The 17182-nt window shown below is 49.2% G+C and overlaps 2 protein-coding genes across 3 annotated transcripts; both read right to left on the bottom strand.

Annotated features, from left to right (window-relative positions):
• Positions 1 to 503: 503 nt before the first annotated feature.
• Positions 504 to 2697, bottom strand: psmb11a (proteasome 20S subunit beta 11a). The gene is made up of 2 exons (XM_064345536.1): positions 1414 to 2697; positions 504 to 1068 (listed from the first exon to the last, which is right to left on the bottom strand). The coding sequence occupies exons 1-2, from the start codon at positions 1989 to 1991 to the stop codon at positions 504 to 506; spliced, it is 1143 nt and encodes a 380-aa protein (XP_064201606.1). The 5' UTR covers positions 1992 to 2697.
• A 3215-nt stretch (positions 2698 to 5912) lies between these two features.
• LOC135260568 (nucleolar protein 9) lies at positions 5913 to 13917 on the bottom strand. 2 transcript variants are annotated; one of them, XM_064345899.1, is made up of 12 exons: positions 13781 to 13917; positions 12834 to 13151; positions 12075 to 12311; positions 11263 to 11472; positions 10690 to 10797; positions 9521 to 9662; positions 9037 to 9229; positions 8578 to 8718; positions 7851 to 7964; positions 7150 to 7362; positions 6712 to 6817; positions 5913 to 6225 (listed from the first exon to the last, which is right to left on the bottom strand). In XM_064345899.1, exons 2-12 carry the CDS (start codon positions 13033 to 13035, stop codon positions 6071 to 6073), a joined length of 1821 nt encoding a protein of 606 aa, XP_064201969.1. In that variant the 5' UTR covers positions 13036 to 13151; positions 13781 to 13917; the 3' UTR covers positions 5913 to 6070. The 2 variants fall into 2 exon arrangements, with proteins under 2 accessions (XP_064201969.1, XP_064201970.1); XM_064345900.1 differs by lacking the exon at positions 13781 to 13917 and adding an exon at positions 13682 to 13700.
• Positions 13918 to 17182: the final 3265 nt, after the last annotated feature.

Consider the following 17182-nt stretch of genomic DNA (forward strand, 5'->3'; position numbering starts at 1 on the left):
TCAGTCCAGTTCTCTAACCAGGATAGTGCTGGTAGCCACACATAAAGAGAACAATAAACGAAACAGTAAAGAAAAACAGGGGGAAAGGTGAATAGGAGGCGTATTGGCTAAAAAAAATAAAAATAAAAAACCTTTTAAAGTTAGGAAACAATATGTTTTTTTTTACTACAATTAAATGACTGGAAATATTCAGTTGGGTTAAGTGTTCTCAGAGAAAGACCACAATTCCCAGAGTTCCACAGCCGGTCTACCATTGGGCAGAAAGTCTATGCCTCACCCCAGCACTCCCCCACATTCTTTTCCCCAACTCTCTAACCTCCCCTCTGGCAGCATTTCCCCCAATTTCTCTTCCTCCTACTCCACCTCCTCCTCCGCCTCCCCTCCCTCTCTCTCTCCCTCCTCCCCTGCAGCATTTCCCCATTTTCTCTTCCTCCTCCTCATCCTTCCTCCCCTCCCCGTCTCTCCCTCCACCCCTGCAACATTTCCCCCACTTTCTCTTCCTCCTACTCCTCCTCCTGCCTCCTCCCCTCCCTCTCTCTCTCCCTCCTCCTCTCCTCCACCTTCTCCCTCTCTCCCTCCCTCTCTCTGTAGTACTCCTCCTTCAGGTCCTCCCTGTCTCTGCGGCGCCACCCGGTGGCGGTGACGTGGTACAGGTCCACGCAGTTGCCGGAGTAGGCGTCGCGGTGGGCGGCTCGGTAAACCGCTTCGCGGGCCAGCCGGCAGGCCTCGGCCACGCCCATCCCCCAGCGCACCCCGCCGTCCAGCACCGAGTACGCGTAGGGCGAGCCGGAGCCCACCGAGAACAGCTCCCCCTGCAGGCGGGTGCCGTCGCTGCACACGTAGTACAGCCGGGGCCCCGCGGGGCCCGAGGGCCCTGGGCTCCTGACTGCACAGCCCGGCCCCTCCAGGACAGTTTCCCCCTCCCCCTCGGCCCCTGGAGCCCCGGTTTCTCCCTCTGTCTCCCCCACCCCGGCCCCCCCGGCCCCCTCGGCGGGCACCTCTGAACGGCTGCTGGTGCTGAATGGATCGTCCTTTACTATGTCTGTTTCCCACCCCTCCCCCTCAGGTCTGCCCCATCCCATTGGCCTTGTCTCCCTGCCTAGCCCTCTGATTGGTCCTGCCTCTCTCCCTCCTATTCCAACTGACTGTACCGCTCTACTTCTCCCTCCGATTGGCTCTGTCTCTCTGCCTCGCCCTCTGATTGGCCCTGCCTCTCTCCCTCCTATTCCAACTGACTGTCCCTCTCTGCCCCTCCCTCCGATTGGCTCCGTCTCTCTCTCCATCTCTTCCTGTCCCCCTCCATTCCCGTCCATTCTGCTGGTCGCCTTCCCCTGTCCCCCGCTCTCCCCCGAACTCCGCCTCCCTCCGCCCCCTCCCTGGCGTCCACCCCTCCCCTCCTCCTCCTCCTCCCACCGGTTCTCCTCTCCCTCCCATCCGCACAGCATGGCGGCCACGCACACGTTCGTGCCCTTGAAGGGGTGCAGCATGTGCGAGAGCAGCTTGGCGGCGCCCCCTACGGACAGCTGGCGGCGGTGCCGGAGCTGGTAGAGGCGGAGCTCGCGGGACAGGATGCACTTCCACAGGATGCAGTCGGCGGCGCTCCCGGATGTGGTCATCAGCAGGCGCCGGTGCACCGGCAGGACCTTCAGGGAGTCCGGGGAGCAGACCAGCCCCCTGCAGCTCGCCCGGGTGTCGCCCGCCGCGATCACCCCGCCCTGGAACGCGAACGCCAGCGTGGTGGTGCCGTGGCACAGCTCGAAAGGCGGGGCGACGGCCTGCAAGGGATTCTGGGAAAGGTGCTCCGGGTCAGGTATGTACAAGCTCAGCGGACCCTCGCCGTCCCTCCCCCTCGCAGTGCTCGGCCCCTCCAACGCTTCCCACACGGTGGAGTGCAGAATGTTGTCACTTGTTGCCATGGAGAGAGAGGCAGGGGTGTTCCACCTGGGGTAGACAGGGCTGTCCCGAAAGCCACACACCTCTTGTAAAGCCATTGGTCAGAATTACAACAACGATAATTTACAGTGTATGGTGTAACCGGTGTGACCTAAATTTATTCTGGACGCTACTCAACAGAAAACACCGAGTTACAGCAACAGCAACCTGTGATAGCGGCCGCACAGCATCGCCACACAGACCGCAGCAGATGTCCAATCCTCACCACTGCAGCCAATCAGTGTGCAGGAGCCCCAGTGGATGGCCAATCAGTGTGGAGGAGCCCCAGCGGATGGCCAATCAGTGTGGAGGAGCCCCGGTGGATCTGGTTCAGACCGGTTCTTCCCCCAGAAAGGATGATAGCCAATGAGGCGCAGGTCCCGCTGGGGCGACCGTGTATCCGTTTCAGTGCGTTTACATCACCCAGTTTTCCCTGCTCTCACCAAATCTGCCCGTGGGAAGGGATGTCCGTGAGCTCCTTTTAATCTTCTGTTCAACAGTCCTGCCCAAGATCCTGTGATTTCCTGGTCCTGTTTTTTCCAACAACGCCGCGTGTGAGTCTCTCTCTCTCTCTCTCTCTCTCTCTTTCTGCCTCTCCCCGAAGTCCTGTTGGAAAGAAAGAACTAAATAAACGCTGCTGCCTCCTTATATACCGACTCGGTCAGGCTGGTGCCCGGCCTGGACAGGTACGCCGCCTGACATCACCTGCATTAGCGACGCCACGCCTGAAACACGAGGATGAGAGTCGGGAAGCAGACTCCTCTCCCCCCCCCAAGCCCTGCCGAGTGTGGGGGGGGGGGGGGGGGACGACGACCCTGCTGACTCCCCGCGTCGATACGCTCGCTCAGCGCTCCTGCACACTTTCCCTTTCCGTTCCCCCGAAAAAAACCACGCCTTTTCAGTTGCATTCGAGCAGCATGGTCTGGATGATCATGTCTGCAGCTTGAAGATGGCTGTACATGTACATACATGTAGTTGTATGGCAATAAATAAATAAATAAATAAGCTCATCATGCAACATTGTGAAGTGAGAGCGTGAGAGCACTGACGTTGTCAGATTAGCATTAAAAATAATAATAAAACCCACTTGTCTGGAGATGAAACAGAATGAAGGATTATATCAAAGGCTGTGGAAGATCAATCAAAAAATTCTTTCAAGTTTTGAAAAAGTCTGATATGTGACACCAGCGTTTCTGCGAGAAGAATCTTAATGTGGACACAGTCTCATTTGCTCAATATTATTTATCATTAGAATGTATGGTGCATTATATACATTTTTTTCTCTCTCAAGATGAAGAGGAATTTAAATTCTTCCCACATTAAAGAGCAGAGGGATGGTTTCTCTCTGCAGTAAATATGCATTGGTCTCCCTCCAGGTGAGTATGTAACATGTCTATACATTGTGAATACACAGTGGTACGGTCTCTCCCCTGAGTGAATATGCAGTGGTATGGTCTCTCCCCTGAGTGAGTATGCAGTGGTGTGGTTTCTCTCCTCGGTGAATGTGTAGTGGTATGGTCTCTCCCCTAGGTGAATATGCAGTAGCATATTCCCTTGGTGTGTGTGTGTGTGCGCACGCATGTGTGCATGACAGAGAAAGAGAGAGAGAAAGACAGAGAGAGAGAGAGAGAGAGATTGTGTTTGCTTTGATGATATCTACCTGTTGTATGTCATGCCAATAGCAAACTAATTGCCCTGAATTTAAACTGAGAGAGACAGAGAAAGAAACAGCAGGGGGGTTGGGTTGGCAGGAGAGAAATGTGAGAAACTACAGATGAGAATTTCAGAAAAACAAATGAAGCAACACAATATAGCATCTAACACATCGCAAAAATCAATACGACACGTCCGCCTGCGTGTAGCTCTGAAGCACAATCAGCAAGCTTCATCTGGGAGCTGTAGTCAGGCTCTCTGTGCCGAGGCATTATTGCTTTCTTTTTTTGTGTTGGTTTTGTTTTGTCTTGAAAAAACGAATGCGCTCGTAATTGTCGCCATGCATCTCCGTGACAACCGGCGTTGTGATTTCACGCCTCCTTGGGGGGAGACCATTGTGAAGCCGCAGTTACAGAAGCGATCCTCTCGGGGGCACTGAAACAGCCCCTCTTTCTTCCTTAATCGGATTTGTTTATGTCGGCGTGGATTGACTGGCGTTTGGCTGCGCGAGAGCGGCGAAGCAAAGGGAGGCTTTGTGCGTCTGTGTGTGTGTGTGTGTGTTGCATAGCAACCTGCAGTCACACTACGGCGTCCGTAGCGCCGTGGGGTCGGAGGTCAGAGCGACGATCCCCCTGACAATGACCGACGATGACTTTCTGAGAAACAGAGAGGGGGGAGGCAGCTTTAGGGGAGCAACAACGAGGACAACAAGTGCAACACACATTAAAAATAAAAAAAATAAAAAAATCAATGAAGCAAAAGCTGTAAAAGGAGGATATTGGAAATGTCTAAACTGCGAGGGGGCGGTTGCTCCTTCTTTTCTATCCTTTTTTTCTCATCAAACTGTTGCCAAAATTGAGAATCTGAGAGAGAGGAAAGCATGAAGCCGTATTCCCAATGGAAATTCTTTTAGCCCTGCAAGTTGTGAGATCACAAATGTGTGATTAGAATGTTCTTCACTGAAAGTTCTAATGCTGATGTCACAATCAGCTGCTGGTAACTGAAATCAATGCAGTTCTAGAACAATGACTTGAGAATTTTGAAAAAACTCTAAAACATTTTTTTTAAAGCCTACTCTTAAAAGGGCATTGAATATTTATTTTTAACCACATCGAGAAAAAAAAATCATCTTCAGTTTCTGTATGTTGATGAAAGGCATTGTCTTCCGATAGGCTTCCCACAGGCTTCGGGTGGGAGGAAGCACAGGATTAAGTTAACAGAAGCCAACGCCTCCCCCCTTGACCCCACCTCTGCTTCAACCTTTGTGACCGTGTTGTCAGAGCAAGACATCTTGCAGATTTAAATGTGTTTAGGACAGCACAGGATCGTTTTGTCAGTAGGCAAATTAAAAATAATTTTTTTCTTTCATGCTAATACTGTTAATGTAAAAGGAGTTAGGGGCTCATCTGCAAGCTTTCCCTACAGCAGCTCAAATGAGGCCTTCTTCTGTTGTTTCTTGTATCGTACTTACTGTCTTTAGAATATGGCCACTGTGAAACATTGTACGACAACCACTAGTCACCTAAATACGTGTACACCCCCCTCCCCCACCCCCAGCTGTCGGTACCTCCCAAATCTCCCGAGCAGACCGTTATCTCACCTGTACACACCTGGGCGAGCGACACACTGAGGCTTGCGTTTGTCAATGGCGCCAGTGAACAAACGATCAAAACCGTTTCAAGCCATTCCAGGAGCGTCATTTAAATGGACGGCCCGGCATCACTTAAGACTGCGGCCCTGGGATGACTTCCAGTGCATTACCGATTCCACCCGAGCGCGGAGTCTTTGAAGTCGCCGAAAAGCTTTTTTTTTTTCCCCCACCACGTAAATGGCAGCGTTGCTTGATTGAAGCTTTTAACCTTGCCGTTTGCGGCAGTCCTGCTCCTAAAATCGGCTCTAAATTGAAGTCGTCGTAATCTGTGAAACATCAGTCGTTTGAAAAACGTTTTTCGTTTGCGGTAATTAAAATACTTTAAATATACTCTGTGCCAAATTTCAGTTTGTAATGAGCGGTTTCAGGGTAAATATGTCCAGTCTTCCTGTTAAGACAAAGGTGCTCCATTCTTACAGAACTTTAATTGAAATCTATGGTGCCCTCCAAACGTACAACTGAATGGGCAAGGATCCGCCAACGGAAAGCCAACACTGGGGACTTGAAACTAAACTGAATTTGAGAACGCAAACACAATACACATAATAAAACTATGGAAAAGACAAAATTATAATAACCTAAAGGAAAGGCAGAGGCGGTGACCGTACTCCCGACAGATTCTAGTTCTTAAGTTCTCCTGAAACACAAGAGTCAAGACACAAGGCCTTTGGAAAAATGCAACTGAAACGCTGATTTATTGGGTTACAGTACGGAAGGAGGACGAGACCGTCCAAGATGACAGGAACACGCATCCAGACTTCAACTGACATAGACACGAGCTCAGATGCAAGAGAATGTGTGTTCTGTCCCCCATCACCGCTGTCTCTGATTCGCTCACTCCAGAATGTCACTGAACATCTTCCTCTTCTTTGATTGGCCGGTCTGAATTTCCAGCCACTGGCCCCGCCTCTTCCCAAAGTGGGTCAGACCAAATTTCGCCCAAACGTGGCGAGCGAACTGATCAGACCGGAGCACGGACTCGCTGGGAGCTGGGAGAGAGAGATAAAAAGAAAGAAAGGAGAAGGAGAAGGACAGAGAGGGAGATTGAGGTATTCATACATAAGGACAGTATCGCAGAGTATGTGGAGCACTGCGATAGAGAATTCATGCTAAACGCAACAACACAACATGCCCTCAACAAATACATCTGTATTTTTTTTAAATTTACATTGCAATCAAAGCAGAAACACACGACCATGGAACCTGAAAGGAACAGGGCCAACTGGGACCTTCTGAGCCAGGAATGATCTTGGCCTGGTACTGTCCCCCAGGTGCATTCTGGGATTGCGGAACTACTTCACCACTGCATTTGAGCCAGAGGTGCTCCAGAGCATTCTGAACCATTGGTTCCTAACTGGACCCGGCACCCATTTTGGTGGTAGCTTCGGTTGAATGGATGTCTTCACATTTGCAGACAGACAGACCAAATATTTAACCTCAATCAAGCATTATAAATCGGTAAGAGATCTCCTCACCTAGTTCCTGTGCAATTCCTTGTTTCTGACTCACGGTGGCGCTGTTCCAGACTGCCTCTAAAACTCGACTGCCATATCTGGAACAGGCTAGCTGCACGTACTGACCCTGATGAGAGAGAGTTCATATTACTCTTACTGTTGATTTGCATTTTGTATAAATTTGCTTTGGCAAAATGATGTGTGGTCATGCCAGTGAAGCATATTTGAAAAAGAATTTGAGAGCGAGAGAGAGAGAGAAAGAACCTGACGCATTTTATAAACTGATGTGACATACACTGACTGTAGAAAATGGTTATCATAAACACAACTGAGGGAAATGCACTACTCTGTTTCTTCATCGCACTCCTGTGTGTGTGTGTGTGTGTGCTAGTGTGTTCCTCTCTCCCTCCCTCTCTCTCTCCCTCCCTCCCTCACTGTAGCCCCTCCCCCTTCAGTCACCTCCAGTCTCCTCAGTATCTTGCTCCGCCCCTTGTCGCTCGAGGACACGAGCAGGGCCTGGAGCACGTGGCTCCCTGATTGGTCAGTTCCCAGGGTCAGGAGGTCAGAGGGAGGGAGCAGGCGCAGGCTGTTGAGCAGGACGGAGCGGTCTTTGAACTTGGCCAGAGACTGGACCAGGCGGGAGCCGTTATAGCAGATGTTAGACAGGGGGCGCTAGAGAGGAACAAAAGATCATCGTTAATAATCGTAGAGGCGTGGGAGGCAGAGAGGTGAGCTCACAGAGTAAAAATTTAAAAACCTAATTTTATTTTCTTTAATGTCCATGTTATACCGCGGACCTCTCTCATTTTAAGCGACGTCTTGTGTGCCTTTGTGCATTCTTTCATATTTACATTCATATTCATTTATGCTGCTCCTCTGGGCAAATAATAATTATAACAATTATAAAGCTCTTTCACAAATTGTTCACAGCACTTTTCAGATAAAACAAAAGTATAACAAGTATATAAGATACATATATAAGAAATATAAATGTATAACAAGGCAGTTGGTAAACTGTTAAAAATAGGCTGGTGTGACAGAAACATAGGACTCGATACAAATAAACGATAAATAAAGCTAAAAGTTTCAGTGTTACAAAAAACAGCAGAGAGGTCAGAGGGCAAACATCCTGTTTATCCCGCCATTACGCATCAACTGACCTGTGTGTCTCCCTCTGCTGGCTGCTCACCGTAGTACGCCTCGTGAGTGTGGAGAGACAGGAAGAGGGGGAGACAGAAAGTTTGGAGGGAGGGAGGTGCAGCACAGTGGAAGGCCTGGGGTGGGGCGGGGCGGGGTAGGGGGGTGAGGTAGGGTGGAGAGGCAGGCAGAAAGTCAACAACACAAACTTACAGTATAAATAAAATACAACTTATACAGGGCGACTTACACAGATTCCATTTTTACATACCAATCCACTATTGTGGATTGTATGCCGGATATTTACTGAAGCAATTTAGGTCAAGCACCTGTTCAAGGAATTGCAAACTCTGAGTTACAAGTCCAGTTTTAAAACCACTGCACTATGTTAATGCTCATTTAAATGATGAGAATTTTAAATCTGCTACTAAGTAACTATCATTAACAGTACTGTTGCGATGACTTTTTGTTAGCTGAAAGTGTACCAGGCTCACGTCTGAAACACACAATTACACTCACAGGTGCTGATGATACAGGGAGAATTCACCAACTGCTATCATGGGTGGTGCCGTGATGTTCTGTCAATCACGGACTCTAATGAACCAATCAGAAACGTTATTCCAGACTGGTTCAAATCAGTACCTCACTGATGACAAGCCATAACTCCTCCTACACAGGAGTTCATGAAAATTGTCCCTCCCAACAAAACACAGCTTTTAATCGCGATAGCATGCAGTGAGTTAGCCTCACCTCCAGGAGGCACTGTAGCAGCCGGCCTTGCATCTCTTCCCGATCCACGCAGCTGTCCGTCAGCTGTACTATCACTCCCATGTGACCTGCCGCCAGGATGGCCTCGAGGCCCTCGACGAGCTCCTCAAACACCGAGTGAAACTGAGGGAGGGAAAGACGAGGGAGAGGGAGGGAGAGAATTTACCGTTTACATAAATCACGCTTCGGCAATACTATGTATATATGTGGTCATGCCAATAAAGCATATTTGAATCTGAACTTGAGACAAGAGCTTAGCTTGGAGATCAAGGCTTCTTTAGCCCCAAGGTTAAGTATATCCTAGTGTGCCCTGCTGGTGTGAAAACCCTCATAGGGCGAAGCAGGGTTAAAGGTCATGGTCGCGGGTCAAAGGTCATGGTCGCGGGTCAAAGGTCATGGTCGTGGGTCAAAGGTCGTGATCACGAGTCGAAGGTCGCCTACCATCTTGTAACCGCTGGACGCGGCCGTCAGTCTCTGCACCGGGAAGTTTGCGATTGGATGGACTGCCAGGTTGACCAGCTGACCCTTAAGGTGGTTCTTGTAGACGTCACGGAGCAGGGCCTTGTGGGACACCTGGAGGACCTTCTCAATGAGCCGGCTGCAAGCCTGGTCCTTCAGAAACACCAGGAGAGGGCTGAGAAAGAAAGGAACATGTTTAATTACCACACACCCGTTAAATTACCATACACCCATTTAATCATTGACACCACACCGCGGGGGCCCGTCCACGCGCTTCAACAGCGCCTTAACAGGATCACCCACTCAGCGGCAGTCATTTGCATCGTTTCGATTACCGGCACAGCATTACTGTAAACACTGTTCCTGTGTCGTATGTTTATGCACTGAATGTGCACGCATATTTAACACGGCAAAATCCTAACAGTGCACTGTGATGGGGGAACAGCGTACAAAGAGCAGCCCTCACCTGACTCCAGGTGCGGCGCTGAGAGACGTCAAGTATCCCACAATGCCTTTGGTCAGCTTCCTGCAGAGCTTGGGCCTCTTCCTGTGGCAGACGGCCAGCATAGCCTGGAGCACGGTGCTGGCCACTGCGTTCGTCACACACGCTGGCGGGAGAGACAGAGACACGAGAGATTATAGTACACTACAGAACCTCGGATATGGACACACCCTGAGGGTGTGGCTGTGCTGTGTGGGGGTGTGGCTGTGTTGTAGGGGTGTGGCTGTGCTGTGGGGGTGTGGCTGTGCTGAAGGGGTGTGGCTGTGCTGTGCGGGTGTTGCTGTGCTAAAGGGGTGTGGCTGTGCTACAGGGGTGTGGCTGTTCTGTGGGGGTTGGGCTGTGCTAAAGGGGTGTGGCTGTTCTGTGGGGGTTGGGCTGTGCTAAAGGGTGAGGCTGTGCTGTGGGGTGTGGCTGTGCTAAAGGGGTGAGGCTGTGCTGTGGGGGTAGGCTGTGCTGTGGGGGTGTGGCTGTGCTGAAGGGGTGAGGCTGTGCTGTGGGGGCGTGGCTGTGCTAAAGGGTGTGGCTGTGCTGTGGGGGTGTGGTTGTGCTAAAGGGGTGTGGCTGTACTGTGTGGGGGTGTGGCTATACTGTGTGGGGGTGTGGCTGTGCTGTGTGGGTGTGGCTGTGCTAAAGGGTGTGGCTGTACTGTGTGGGGGTGTGGCTATACTGTGTGGGGTGTGGCTATACTGTGTGGGGGTGTGGCTGTGCTGTGGGGGTTGGGCTGTGCTAAAGGGGTGAGGCTGTGCTGTGGGGGTGTGGCTATAGTGTGTGGGGGTGTGGCTGTGCTGTAGGGGTGTGGCTGTACAGTGGGGCCGTGGCTGTGCTGTGTGGGTGTTGCTGTGCTGTGTGGGTGTTGCTGTACAGTGGGGGTGTGGCTGTGCTGTGGGGTGTGGCTGTACAGTGGGGCTGTGGGGGTGTGGCTATAGTGTGTGGGGGTGTGGCTGTACAGTGGGGGTGTGGCTGTGCTGTGGGGGTGTGGCTGTACAGTGGGGCTGTGGGGGTGTGGCTATAGTGTGTGGGGGTGTGGCTGTGCTGTGGGGGTGTGGCTGTGCTGTAGGGGTGTGGCTGTACAGTGGGGCCGTGGCTGTACTGTGTGGGACAGCCAGAGTAGGGGATTATGAGTAGAGACTCACTGTGGATATGGTCCATCAGAGACAGGGCCAGCTTCTTCAGAGCAGGTCCAAAAGAGAGAGGAGCCTCAAAATCCACCAGCTGAGGGCTGGTCTTCTGCATTTTACCCCCTATACACAACAGAGAGAGAGAGTTTATACCAGACACACACACACACACACACTCTCTCACACACTCTCTCGCACACACACTCGCACACACACTCGCACACACATACACACACACACACACACACTCTCACTCACACACTCTCACTCTCACACACCCACACACTCTCACACACACACACTCACACTCTCACTCTCACACACACACACACACTGTCAGCGCTCACCTGGGTGTGCGCGGGAGTGTTAGCGCTCACCTGGGTGTGTGCGGGAGCGTTAGCGCTCACCTGGGTTGTGTGCGGGAACGTTAGCGCTCACCTGGGTGTGCGCGGGAGCGTTAGCGCTCACCTGGGTGTGCGCGGGAGCGTTAGCGCTCACCTGGGTGTGAGCGGGAGCGTGAGCGCTCACCTGGGTGTGTGCGGGAGCGTTAGCGCTCACCTGGGTGTGTGCGGGAGCGTTAGCCCTCACCTGGGTGTGTGCGGGAGCGCTCTGGCTCCAGGCAGCCCCCCAGCAGGTGTGTGAGCGTGCGCGTCACGTGGGAGCCGTGCGTGTGCGTGATGAACTCCGTCACGTCCTCCGTCACCGCGCGCGACAGAGCCAGGGCCTGGGCCTCCAGTATCCCACAATCCTCCGCTTCCGTCTCCTCTGCGGACTCTTTGGAGGCCTCCAGGGTTTGCCCTGCAGGACGGATACACATTATCCCACTGCTATGGAGGGACAGGCTCCTCCCCAACTCTGCTTGCCCACCATTCCGTCCTCAGGCAACTTTCTGTATGCCTGATTGTCAGTCCCTGCTAACTGCTCTTGAAGGCTGTTTGTGTTCCTAAGCAACTTTTCTGCATAACTGCCAGTGTAACCTAAGCAACTTTCTGTCAGTCCCTGCCAACTTCTCTATAAAGCTGTTTGTTTTCCAAGCAACTTTTCTGCATAACTGCCAGTGTAACCTAAGCAACTTTCGGTCAGTCCCTGACAACTTCTCTTCAAAGCTGTTTGTTTTCCAAGCAACTTTTCTGTATAACTGCTGGCTGTAACCTAAGCAACTTTGTCAGTCCCTGCCAACTTCTCTTCAAGGCTGTTTATGTTCCAAGCAACATTTCTGCATAACTGCCAGTGTAACCTAAGCAACTTTCGGTCAGTCCCTGCCAACTTCTCTTCAAGGCTGTTTGTGTTCCATGCAATGTTTCTGCATAGCTGTCTGTGTGTCCCAGGCAACTTTTTGTCAGTCCCAGGCAACTTTTTGTATGGCTGCCGTGGTTCGTATGTCTGTCTCCAGGTCTTACCTGCCCACCTGGGCACCTGCCTCAGCGCCGTCTCCACCACGTGCCCCCCGCATCGGTCACATGACGCGGCTTTGAACTCCTGCCCGGAGGCTCCGCCCAGCTCAGACAACACCTCCACCACCTGGGAAGGACCGGCCAATGGGAGCAGCCGCTGCAGGGTGACGCTGCCTGTGATATCCGTGGCAACCAGGAGAGCCCGCCCCCTTACTTCACTCAGCACATTCTCCACAAACAGCACTGCGGGAGAGTTTGGTCGTTATAATGTCAGGGTCCGAATTCATGAAGTATACAATTCAAATACAATTCCATAAAAAAATCATTTGTTCTGAATATTGGCATCTGAATTGTTAAAGTATTTCACGTAACAAGCTCAAGATCTTTCTCCAGAGATAGGAGGACAAGAAAGAAACACCTTCAGTCACTGTCTGAGGAACACACAGTCTATTTACTAGGCTGTTAAATACCATTGGAAGAAAAGCTATTGTGGGTAGATATAGCACTTACTCTGTAATCTCTACACCACAAAAAGCATCTGCTTTTACGCCTGAAACACATCTCTCTTCGCTGATTATCAGCAACTCACTGTTTGTAGCACCTGAAACTTAAAGAAACATTTTTTGTCCTAGTCTGAGCCACAGATTTAAATCTCTGTCGCCAGCCCTTCCCGTGAATCTACAGCTGGTTTGCTCGCTCGTTTTGCCCTTCACTCATCCGCCCATCCATCTCGTCTTCCACCCCCCCCCCCCCCCCCAATCCCACCTTTCTCCTCCTCCTCGGCGAACCCTTCCTCCAGCCGCTCGCTCACTCTGCGGAAGTAGCCCACGCTCATCGCGTCCAGACGTTTCTTAGTTCCCGCTTCGCCTCCGCTGCCTCGCCCTCTCTCCTCCTTTCCATGTCCCTTTCTCTTATTTCCTCCAACTTTCCATGGCCTCGGGTTCTTTTCTTCCGTTCCTTCCGTCATCCCTCGTCCTGACGCCTCTTTTTCTTCCCAACAGGTGGACGATTCAGTCACTTGTGATGCGGCTCTTTCTCTTGTGGTTTACTTTCGCCGGATTTTGGTTTGATTGAGTTCACAATCTTAAAACAAAAATTTAGTTTAGTTGACAACTGAATAAGCAATGAAATAGCAAACGACGTTTCAACATTAAAATAATCTTCACAAGGAAATGTAATCAACGAAGCACATGAACCTGAAATACAGATACCCGATCTGAAAAGGGACTCGATTCAGCACTTTTGAGTTAATCAGAACGTTGTGTTACATTCCGTTAACATACGCTCTTATCCAGGCGCGACTTGCAGTTTAACTTAGCAACTAAGTTTTAACCAAGTGTTGTTGTTAAAGCTGGTTAACACATGTTCGCAAGCTGGGACCTCAGTCCCAACGGGCTACAAAATGCATTTGCTAATGCAGTGAGGTATATGCCCGAGTTAAGAATAAAAGGTATTTAACTAGGCTTCGTAGTAACGCAGTACAAGCAAGCTAACAAGCGCCTAGCAAAACGAACATCCAATTGGATTAGCTCGCAAGCCAACTTTAGCCATTAACGTAATAAGTCTGGAAAATGACATTTAATAAACACGGTAGCCAGCCATGTTAGACTTGCGCCATTCTAGTCTGCAGCTATTTTTTCAAATGGATGCACAAAAAATATATAGGTTCACGTTGTTAAACTGTTACAGTAAGCAGTAAAGTTGACACTCACATGTGTATAGTTGAATGCGAGACGCGTGAATGACGTACCACAGAAGTCGACGCATGAAATTTACGCAAAAGGTGACGTCTGTAACGCGAATGTTACTGAACGGCAGGTGGCGCTGTGATCAAGGAGCGCAGTGATTTTTGTCAACGATTTTATTGGCTTTTTTCATAAACAGCTTTATTTCTAATTACGTTTCTTATCATTGTAAATTGATAGTCGTGCTCCTTTTTCTTTTTTGTATCATAACAATAATACATAATGAATATTTATATTGCACTTTGCATATTACAGTGAAAATGCAGAAATGCTTAAGTATTTAAGTTTTATGAAAGTGAGTGGTCTGATTGGTTATATGATATTTATAGCAAGTGTTATGTAGCTGTGACTTTTATGAATGGATCCCTCTTATATTATTTGACTGAAATAAAATAAAATGTTTAAGATATAATATCAAAAGACCAATCCCACAACCAAAAATCATACACATCATCATCATCATTCCCATCATCAGTGCACCCCTAACATTATTCAAAATGTAATAATTTACAATTACACAGAAAGCAGTTCTGACAAATAGAAAATACCCTTATTTTGCCCTCCATTTCTACATGAATTCAAAATGATTAATTACACAATTTTCCGATTCTAATCTCTCTTCATCTCTCATTATGTTAAATAAAGGATTTTTTTTAAGGCAAAGTCTCTCTCTCTCTCTCTCTCTCTCTCTGACTGATACTTGAACACTTCATCCTTGCGTGAAAGTACACGCTTGAGAACACAGTACTCTCTTGTGTCCATAGATTCCAGGCCTGCCCTTCGGCCTGCATCCTCCCTATCAACACACGCTCCAACAAAAGGAGTATGGATAAGAGTGTTATTTCTTAACTGGAAGTGAACACCCAAAATACTACCATCCCGCACCTCCTTGACCCATGACCCTGTCCCCACCCCTCACCGTGCCCTTTGGTATTTGTTTCAGAAAAGCTCACCACAAAAGGAGAAGGAATGGAAGTTATGTTTTAACTGTGTGTTATTAATATTGCAAACAGCAGCCATGTCAAAGTCAGGGCTTTCCCTTCCCAGCTGCCTTCAGTGTTGACACACACTTGATAAATGGCCACAGGAATGATGGTCCTCTCCTATTCATTTCTGACCTGTTCCTCAACCAATCTTCAAATTCAGAGTACGGTGCAGTTTTCTGTTTTTCACAGAATGAAGTGTTCTCTTCAGCACTTTGCGACAATGTAAAAAAAAATGTATTTCTAATTATTCTCATTGACCTTTTATTTGATTTTAATATGTATTGAATTGCACAAACAGAGTGATAAATTACATTCGTTGCCCAAGAAACGCTGAAAGTAAAAAAAAAAAGATATATTAACTACAATCATGTTGGATCACTGTTTTCAGTTTGTAGTTGAGAGTACCCCCAGACTGCCATCAGCCAGAAAAAAACACACATTGCTCTATAGTTTGCCGTTAATTAAAAATAATAATAATAATAACAATTTTAACTGACTGCAAGGCTGCAGTGGATATCTGGGGACTTCTTGGAGGACCGAAAAGGTGATTTTTCTTTATTAGGACATCATCAATAAATCCTTCTGTCATAGCTGAGCTTCATTGTGATATCATTGAAGAATACCTCTGTCACAGACAAGCCTCAATCTAACCCGCTTGTCACAGGCTGGCATGGTAAATGGTAAATGGACTGCATTTATATAGCGCTTTTATCCAAAGCACTTTACAATTGATGCCTCTCATTCGCCAGAGCAGTTAGGGGTTAGGTGTCTTGCTCAAGGACACTTCAACATGCCCAGGGTGGGGTTTGAACCGGCAACCCTCTGACTGCCAGACAATCGGTTTTACCTCCTGAGCTATGTCGCCCCCGGCATCATTGTGACATCACCAATAAGCCCTTATGAGGGAACTGACTCTGTCCAACAGTCAGCGCTTCCTTGAGTCATCAGGAGGGTTAGGGTTAGGAGGGTACTGTGTCACACCTCTGTAAGTGCTGTGCAAGCACCAGCTCATACTTAAGACTTCCCCAAATGTTTGAGTTAAAACAGGGGTCAGGTTCTCTCATGATGATGAAATAAATGACTCAGAATTACTTTTATTTCTTCTTCTTTTTTTTTTGCTTTCGGGAGCAGCTGTACACTAAGCATGTCTCATCTTGCCGCTCGTATTATAATTCCACCATAGCTGTGTCATACCTGGTTCCTCCTCTTCGCTAAGAGCCCTGTTCACTTAAGGGGTCCAAAGGTCTGTTCTTTCAGTGGGTGAATTTCCTTTTTCCGAAGTTCTGCAGTGCTTCAGGAAAGAGCACTCTTTCTGTTCACATAGGAATAGTGAATAGTCTTCCTCCCCATTGTTTCAGACCACATTTCTTCAGCTGAGATGAGGGAGGGGCAACTATTGCCTCACTCATTTCCTGTGTTAACGTTAAAATACGAATGTGTGTGTGTGTGCGTGCGTGCATGCATGCATGCATGAGAGACAGAGAGTGAGTGTGTGTGTGTGTGCTTGCGTGCGTGTGTGTGCGCGCGTGCATGCGTGCGTGTGAGATTATCTAATCAATTCTCTAAGAGTGTGTGTGTGTGTGTGTGTGCATGTGTGAGTGTGCGTATGCATGTGCGTGCGTGCATGCATGCGTGAAGAGAGAGAGAGTGAGTGTGTGTGTGTGTGCGTGCGTGCGTGCGTGTGTGTGCGTGTGTGTGCGCGCATGCGTGAGAGAGAGAGAGTGTGTGCGTGTGTGTGTGTGCATGTGTGAGTGTGCGTTTGTATGTGTGTGCGTGCATGCATGCGTGAGAGAGGGAGAGAGAGGAGTGAGTGTGTGTGTGTGCGTGCGTGCATGCGTGAGAGAGAAAGTGAGTTATGTGTGTGTGTTTGTGTGTGCGCCTGTGTGTGTGTTCGTGCATGCATGCAGGAGAGACAGTGAGAGAGAGAGTGAGTGAGTGTGTGTGTGTTCATGCATGCATGCAGGAGAGAGAGAGCGAGTGAGTGAGTGAGTGAGTGATTGGGTGTGATAACTCTCAAATCTGTTTTCACATCCTTGCAATGTCGTATCATAGTGTGAACTGGTTCCAGCTAACGGAGGACTGAATGATGAATCTTTCTGTCGAATGCAGAGAAAGCCACAGCAATGAATACACGATGGCTGTGCATTAACGGTGGGCCGAGGTCCAGCCAGGAACCAGGCTGCCACTGTCCATTCAACCCTTTGAGTTACGTATGTACGGAATGTTTTTCGGACACTCGAGGCAGTGCTCTAGAACTCCATCGCTCACAATCGCCAGCGCGGATTGTTACAACAGCGTCAGAATGTTCAGTCAAGAACATTCTGATTACATGTTTGCGGTCTAGTACCTGAAAAGGTTAATGGCCATCTCCGGGAGTCCGGCG

The sequence above is a fragment of the Anguilla rostrata genome, chromosome 8 (genome assembly GCF_018555375.3).
Source record: "Anguilla rostrata isolate EN2019 chromosome 8, ASM1855537v3, whole genome shotgun sequence".
In the NCBI taxonomy this organism is placed as follows: Eukaryota; Metazoa; Chordata; class Actinopteri; order Anguilliformes; family Anguillidae; genus Anguilla; species Anguilla rostrata.